At 26.8% G+C, this 8,964-nt stretch overlaps 1 protein-coding gene across 1 annotated transcript in view; it reads left to right on the plus strand.

The window, feature by feature from the left end:
* LOC108694986 (homeotic protein spalt-major-like) overlaps positions 1-8,964 on the plus strand; it is a 90,326-nt gene that overhangs the window by 77,769 nt on the left and 3,593 nt on the right. Inside the window, exon 3 of the mRNA XM_018204690.1 lies at positions 8,122-8,255. Within this exon, the coding sequence (XP_018060179.1) occupies positions 8,122-8,255 (134 nt within the window). The remainder of the gene's footprint in view (positions 1-8,121; positions 8,256-8,964) is intronic.

Here is an 8,964-nt window from a genome sequence, read left to right on the forward strand (position 1 = left end):
TATTATAACCTATATTATTATACTTCTTAATCGTCTTTCTTATATTCCTTAATGTTATGCGATAATTTCTGTTTTTCATTGTATATACGCTATCTCTTGCGATACCGCGTCGCATACGAGTGCAGAATGTCTTTGTGATTTCATCGTATTTAAAACGGTGTAATTTCGATTTACTTATTTTGGCTTATTTTTATTTTTTTTTATTTAGAAAACTAAAAGTGAAGACTCGGCCTCAATATTAGAAAACAACTGGAAGTTAATCATTCTACATTAATACAATAACGATTGATGTCCGCTTGGAAAAGATTCAAAGGCAAGTAGGTTTATAAAATACGAAGAAATGGCAAAAGATAGCGAACAACAATAAGGAATATTCTTTAAATCAATCTTATTAACTATTTCTATCAACAATATCGATTTGAAAAAGAGATGGCCACATTATCTATAACAATTTAGTAATGATGATACATATTATGAATATTAGTTATATATAATGCGTTCAAATAATTTCTTATTATTATATTTTAGCATTATTTTTTATTTTATAATTTTAATATTATTTTTTACTTTATTATTTCTTAGTTTCGAGTTTTAATTTAGATATAATATTTAACATTTTTAATACTCGTATACAGGATATACGAATCCCACAATATTTCAGACAATTTTCGTATGCCCGTAGAGCGGACTAAGTAAAAAAATTGTGTATTTGTCATTTTGCAATTTTCGCAATAGTTGACGAGATATTAATTTCTAAAGATCAGGTATTCGCCCACCGCCAAATACAAGCATAGGGTGAGATACGACGAAGCACGAGGAATTGTTTTCTTTCGCCGTCATATGTACATAACTATTGCCGTCGTAATAAACTCCCCTCTGCGCGTCTAGAAATCATAACAGATAGCGAGTATTTGGTGATATGGGCAGAAATTCGCTTATGCGGTAATTTTTTAAATATATATATTAAATAAATATATATATATATATATATAACATTTTTTTTATATCTTTTTTTTTGGAACATATCATTTTAGAATTCTATTCTTAAAAAGAAATGTGTGTGTGTGTATATATATATATATATACGTATATATATGTTAGGAAATAAATGTACAAAATGTATAATACAAGATGAAGATTAAAATAAGTCAGAGTGGATCGGACAACAGTACGATATTGAGAGCGACTGAATATATATAGTTCACTTAAGAGTTATTATAGGGCTGTAATAAAATAGTTTTGTTAGTTCTGTAAAAACTAATTCTCAGATAATTGTTGAATATTATATGTGAGAAAATATTAACGACTAAAAAAATTGATATAAACTAAAAAGTACAAAGTGAAAAGTACAAATCAATTATCGTATCGCAATGAATCATATCTGTTTATATTAGTTCTAATCGTGTGTTTAGTCCACCACTTATACCCTATATTTGATTTAAATACAATAGGCCGCGACGGTGTAAACGCTTGTGAAGCGACTCGACCCGGCTTGGATCAGATCCTTTTTTGATGATTCCTATCTCAGACTGTATGATTTAATGAGATGTAACGTGTGATGTAAACGCAAATAGATTAAAACTGATCTATAAATGCGTAAAATAGTATAAAGTATATACTAATAGTATAAAGTATATAGGTAACTCTACTTTATACATTTTGTTGGTGTGCAATTATGCGTATAGTTGTAAAATAAATTATTATAAATATAACGTGCAATAAATGTTATTAGAAACGTAACTTAAATTGGCAATTACATGTAGAACTAAATGCGGTTTATATTAGGTCCAAAAGTATCATAGGTCTATATGATGTAAACGTTTAAAAATCTGTTTTAAGTTAGGGCATAGGTTAGATTATAGAACAGATCGCAAACTAGGCCAATATTGATATGTTAGAGGATTAATGTAATCATTAGAGTATTCTACAAAAGAGATAATTCCAATATCAAGCTGCTTCTTTTCTGATAAAATAAATGCAATGTTCACAAAACGTTAGCATTCTAATAATGAATCTAGACACGGAAATAATCCGCGAAACGCGGGTAGTTTCTATATAAAAAAGATCATTATTGTTTTATTTGATTTTGAAATAAAAATGACAAAAATTTACCTTCCCATATCCTTTCTTATAATTACGATTATAATATTCAATACAAATAAGGCAAATTTAGCTGACGTTTATTAGTTTCAAACTCATACAGCACAGAAGACTGAAGCAATGTTGCTACAATGCAATGTTGCAACATTGCAGAAATATTACAGAAGTGTAAATTAACAATATATCTGCAAAATGTCAGTAATATGCCTGTAATATATTCTTCAAACATTGCAAATTATAATTCTTTAATTGTTACAATAATAATAATATAAAAATATAATTTTTTAAATACAATATTTATATAATACAGTTCAATACCCGTTTTTATGATAATAATTAATATAATCAATTTTTATATTTAAATAAAATAAAAATATTTAATTTAAATAAAATAAAATAAAAAATTTGTTAATCTATTATTTGACGACCATTTCGTTAGCTAATGGCACATTCGGTACATATGCATTAACACGATTCTAGTGCTGCCCTGACACGATGCAAGTGCAGAACTACACTAGATTGATGTGACCTGATGCAGAATTAAATTTGAAATAATGTATATTACAACTAATGACAGCAAACATAAATATTTTCATTATCAAAAATATTTGTTTTTTATCATATATAATTATATTCTTCTTTGTCCGAGTATTCAATCACGATGTCCACATAATTTTTATCTTTTGGCCTTTCTTCTTTTATTACACATAATATATCTTCTATTTCATCATTGCTACTACTTGTTTCTAATAATTCATTTATAATAAATAATTTAGTCTTTCTTTATGCACCATTTTGTAATTTTTTGTTGCCAAATTAGTTTTGTTTGTTCGTACACAAAAATGTCAGTGCAACATTTCTTGAACTCATTCGGTTCATTCAGTTATTGCAATCTGAATACAAATTCAGCACTATACTGGATTTTCATTTGAATACGGCAACCTGAATGCACTGCGCACAACCCGAATGTGTGGCACCGAAAAAGTTTACACTTAGTGCGCACTAGTGCAGTCTGTCATAAGTTTTATATTTGTTTTAAATATGAAATCAAAAAATTATACAATATCGAGTTTGGGTGCAATCAATGCATCATTATCGGATAAGACATTAGGTAATTAAGCTGCTGAAAACAATTTATCGAAATATTAATTATGTGATCGATGATGTATTTATGAATGCAAGAATAAACCAGCGCCTTTTAGTGATAAATTTCATACCGTTATTTTTTAATCGATTTCAGTTGACTCAGAGTGGCGAATTAAAAAGAATCACTGCGATTAACTTAATCCATGATTAACTTACCAAGCGACTATATTATTATGTTAATGTGATAATATTTGTAGTTTGTTCGGGGCACACATACTTTATTCTTTCTTCTTATAAATATATCCTTCAGAATTAATAATACATTTATTGGAATATTTTTATGATTTTATTATAAAAAAATTGCTTTTGGAAAGCACATATCACTAGAAATGTGATTTGTAGAAAAATTAAAGTTAATGAAATATATGTACAGAAAATAGTTTTCATTTTAGAATCTTCATAAAAAATTTATCTAAATGCATTACATTGCAATATTGTTGGAACGTTTTGTTGTAATATAACAAAAAGCGAACATCTTAATATTATTAGAATTTTGCAACAATAATTCAGCAACATTTCACAACCATATAATATTACAATGTTTCAGTGAAATCATTCTGCAATGTTTCTGTAATCTTTCTGTGCTGTATGAAGCTATTAACAAAAGAAAATAATAAACATAATAACAATACGTAAAAATAATAAAACAATGACAATATGTCGATGTTCATAATCTGGTTTTGTATTTAAGATTATCTTAAGTACAATCTTAAGATATCTGAAGATATGTATCATGAACTAATCAGAGAGTTGCATCATCTTAAGACATTATTAAAGATAGTTTTAAAATAAGAACGGATTACGAATATCACCAAATAGTAATAATATGATATAGTAATAAAAATCGTAATATAGTAATTATCCGTTGCAATCGGTAATACAGTTTTGATAATTTAAAAGTAGCTCGTTGTTTATTAGATGCAAAATGAGTCAGCTTCAGATGAAGATAAGACAATAAATTTTATGCGAGGTACACAAGTAGCTTCGATTTTGAAATAAAATCTTATATACAATACAATATTAAAAATATTGAAAAAATATTAAAAAATATTAAAATTATTCAAAAATATTAAAAATTTAAAAATAAATGTGGGCAGTGAATAGACGTCAGTACATTGCCAAATTGAAAATTTCATCTAATCTTAAGTTAATAAAATTGTGTTTTTAAGAATGGGATGAAAAAATCAAAGCCTTTTCTGCTTACACTTTTTCACTTTTCTTCTATCAATTTTTGATTTTTTTAATCTTTATTTATTTATTTATTCGATGAAATACTGCTTCTTATTTCATATTTATTTTATGCTCGTTGAGCATAAAATTTTTATTAACCTTTATTTATTAATAATGTTTTTCTAAATAATAAACGACAACTTTGTCACAGTAATAATAAAAAAGTAATAATAAAGTTTAATAATCTTGATAATATTAGGAATGCACTGAATATCCAAAAAGTATTCGATATCCGATATTATCCAGCACTTTTTATTATCCAACCGGATAGTCAGATATTATTAATAAGGATGTATCAGATCGTAAAATTATTAGATATCGCATATTCAGACAGAATGTAATATCGGATAACCGATATTTTCTGAATATTCGATCGATTCCGAAAGTGTCTTCTAAAAAAAAAGAAAAATATAGAGAAAAAGATTGTAATTTTGCAACAATATTAAAATACTATAGCATCATAAATACGCATACTTGTTGTCTAGAACATTTGTATAAGAAAAAAAATCAACAATTTAATAATATCAAACTTCAATCGGATATATTCTCAGATACTAATGATGTCTGACTCCGGTCGAATAGTAAAAAAGTGTTGGATAATACCGGATGCTGGATATTTTCCGGTGTATTTCTAATCACAGTCCTGGAATATATCCGGTTGAAATTTTATATTAAATTGTTGATTTTTTATTATATAAGTATTCTATAAATATTCATATTCATAATGCTATAATATCTTGTATATTGCTGCAAAATTACAATTTTTTTTCTACTATCTCTATTCCTAATCTGCTAATCAAACTCAGATGATAACATTAAAATCATAATTATTATCACTATTTTTCTCTTATAGTCTCTTTTCCTTTTTGCCTCCTTTTTTCTTTTTTTACTCAACTTTTTTTTTAGACATTGTCCCGAAATCCGGTCAGATATTCGAAAAATATTGGATATCCGATTCGAAACATTGCTTCCCCGAATATCCGATCGGATATTGGATATCCGATTCGAAACATTGCTTTCCCGAATATCCGATCGGATATTGGATATCCGATCTTACATTCTTTTTTGATATCCGATAATTTTACGATCCGGTGCATCCCTAGATAATATATTTATTATCTAGGGATTTAGTTATTGAGAAAAAATACTAGGAAAATAAACTTTTTTATTATAAATTTTTTTGTACAATTTATTCTTGCACCATAATTCTCATTTTTTCTATTATTCTTTTTCATTTTATTTAGATAAATTTTTTTGTAATTATTAATAAATACTTACTGAGATTATAATCTTAAAATAGTACAATTTTAGTTGTATTAAAATATGTAAATAAATATGGTATAAAAAAAAATGTAACTCATTGCGCAATTTCTCGAATCAGAAATTGATCTTATTTGCGACGCGGATGAATCGCGTGAACTTCTGTAAATGAGTTCAAAACGTGATTGATTGACAGATATTTCTACTATCTGTCACTTACTGTGTATCACTTTCTTTTTACATCATAGTAAATGCGTTAAAGAAAAGGACGATCGGTAACTTTAAATTGCTTTAATTTTAAATGAACTATGATGATAAAAATACATTTAATATTCGATTACAACTAACTTGCGATTAATCAATGATCCCGTTACCATCATTATCGATAATTATTTAGTATCTTCAAGATATAATTTCAAAATATGATTTTTATGAATCATTAAATCAATTTAAAAAAATAACCTAATTATTTGCAATATTCATTCATTGTTTAATAAAAGCATGACCAACATAACTTTTAAATTAATAAACTTTAAAAAAATAAAAAAAAGTATATAAGTATAATATTTATTACATAATCATTACTACAACATTTTTGTATTAATAAATCATTCAATTATCGCTATTGTCAGTTATTATCGATCATCTTTAGGCATACTTTTTATCAATTTTACAACATAATCTGTGTAACCGAGTAAACTTTTTAGAGATCGTCATGTCAAACATTTTTGAACGAGCAGAATAGCTCCCTTATATATTATACAGAGAATTTTACTTATTGTCTGATTTTACTAAAGAACGACATATTTAACAATGAGTATCGCATACGCTAAAAAATTCGAAGCTGTTTTCTTTTACATGCTCTTGAAAGAACCGAAAATAAAAAACGACCACAAAAAAAACCTAAGACATTTTAAACAAATAGCAGAAGCAGTAGGTATGAAACATATAATACCATTGATCTATCGAAGCGATAAAATACGAAAGATATGTTGAAATTACATCAGTTATACTTTTATAGAACAAATTGCATTTATGTCATAAAAGTTTATTTTTGTGAGAATGCAGCTATTTTTAATAAAATTAGAATCAAGAAAAGATTTATTAAAATAGATTGAACTATTTTTGACAATTCATCAATAGTCTCTTATTGATATTCCATATATTTTAACACTGTATTCGAAAATCGTGACTAACTTTATTTAAATGAAGAAAATATGATCTGTCGAAGAACTTTTAATAACACAAAAGGCTCACAAAAAAAAGTACTCTGGAGTGAAGACCCACCTATTCTTATGTATTTTGAGTCACTGAATACGAATCTAACATCAAAATAAGACCATCGAGGGCAAATTTTTAATCCAGAGCAAAAAAATTTGCCCTGGATGATCCTATTTTAATATTAGATTCGTTATTAGCGACTCAAAATACATAAGAATAGATGGATTTCCGCATTAAAAATATTATTTCTTTAAAAATATATATATAACCAATTGAGTTCTATAATGCATCATAATCAATACTACAATTTTTCTATCTCGCACAGAATTTCTTCGCAAATAAAATTCACATAAGATTTATGCCGATCGCACTCTTCCTTGACAGATTATATATTATAATATTTTTTATACTTCCACGGGTATTTTCTATGCAGATACGGAACAAAATGCATATAAGAGAACCAACCAATTAGAGTATTTTCTTTCTACAAAAGACTCTGATTGGTTGATTCTCTTATGCTATATGCGACATGCAAAGATCTGTGCTCTAGCCTTAATAATGGACAATCTGGAAGAATACGGAGATAATTCATGAAACATAGCTTCTGCATAGAAAGTAAGTCTAAAAAATATTATAATACAATTTGTGATCACCGTATGCCATAACGTTTCGTGAAAATTGTGCTTCATCTCATAAGGAATATGATGAAAATACACAAGATGAAGCATTGGCGACAGGAATAGTGAAAACAATCAATAAATTTTTGTCCTCACTTTGTGCTGCGTATAATAATGTTAGCATATTAAATAGCCAATCAAATTTTGCCTCAAATTCCTACTGCGCAACTAGAAATGCTTCACCTTGTATATTTTCATCAGAATCAAGCTATTCGTCCTGATAATCTACAATGTAAACTACAATGTTAACGAAATGTTAGCATTTTAATAATTTGAACATGTACGAAGATAATCTGCGAAATGCATAGTTTCTGTATAGGTGTATATTATGATTTTAGAATCGGGAACAAATATATATAATGTAAAGCATTAATAGAGCAAAATGAAAACGCGATGTATTAAAAATATTTTTGCAGTGTAATTCCTTGAAATACATATATACATGAAGAATTGAATCGAAAATGTAAAGAGATACAATTTGTTACAGTACGTGGCAACACCACATGTAAATTCTGCTACAAGACGTTCGCGTGCCAATCTGCATTGGAGATTCATTACCGGAGTCATACGAAGGAGCGACCTTTCAAATGCAGCATATGCGATCGAGGTTTTTCTACGAAGGTAATTAAATATATTTTATCTCGAAAGTATTCTGCGAATTTAATCTCTTTCTCTCTTTCTTTCTCTCTCATTCTTTTCCTCGCTTGTATTGTATGCATCTTTGCTGATTTATATCTCGATGTTGTAATATTTTGTTAATAGTTTAATCTGGATACCATATCTTGATATATGCATCCTATTGTAAAAATATTATTATTTTATTTGATTTTCAAACAAAAACAGATTTATGTTCGAATTGATATGACTTATATAAGCTTTAAACTTCTCAAAACTGTTAGAAGACACTACAAAATAATATTGTTTAAAAATATCTGCATATCTCTTCAATCATTATATTATTGCATAATACCTCTCTAAGAATTCGAAAATACTGTTAATTTGAAAAAATTATTCTATTCTGTTCCTAAAGAATGTTCTAAATAGAAAATTCACACAACATTAAATAAAAATAAAAAAAAAACGCTTTTTTCATTTGATAAAATAATTAACATAAAACATTTCGTATGTCATGATCAGCTGATATACATAAGTATAACTATAAACACTGCACATACATTTACTTGAATCTTAATCATTAGCTTATATTAATCATATAAAATTTCCAGAAAATTTAAATAATACCTATAGTTGCAAAACTTTTTATGAGATATATACTTTAAATGATAAGAAAATGAAAAAAGAGATTAAAAAGAAAAATAATATATATATA

This window comes from Atta colombica, unplaced genomic scaffold (assembly GCF_001594045.1).
Source record: "Atta colombica isolate Treedump-2 unplaced genomic scaffold, Acol1.0 scaffold1, whole genome shotgun sequence".
Classification (NCBI taxonomy): Eukaryota; Metazoa; Arthropoda; class Insecta; order Hymenoptera; family Formicidae; genus Atta; species Atta colombica.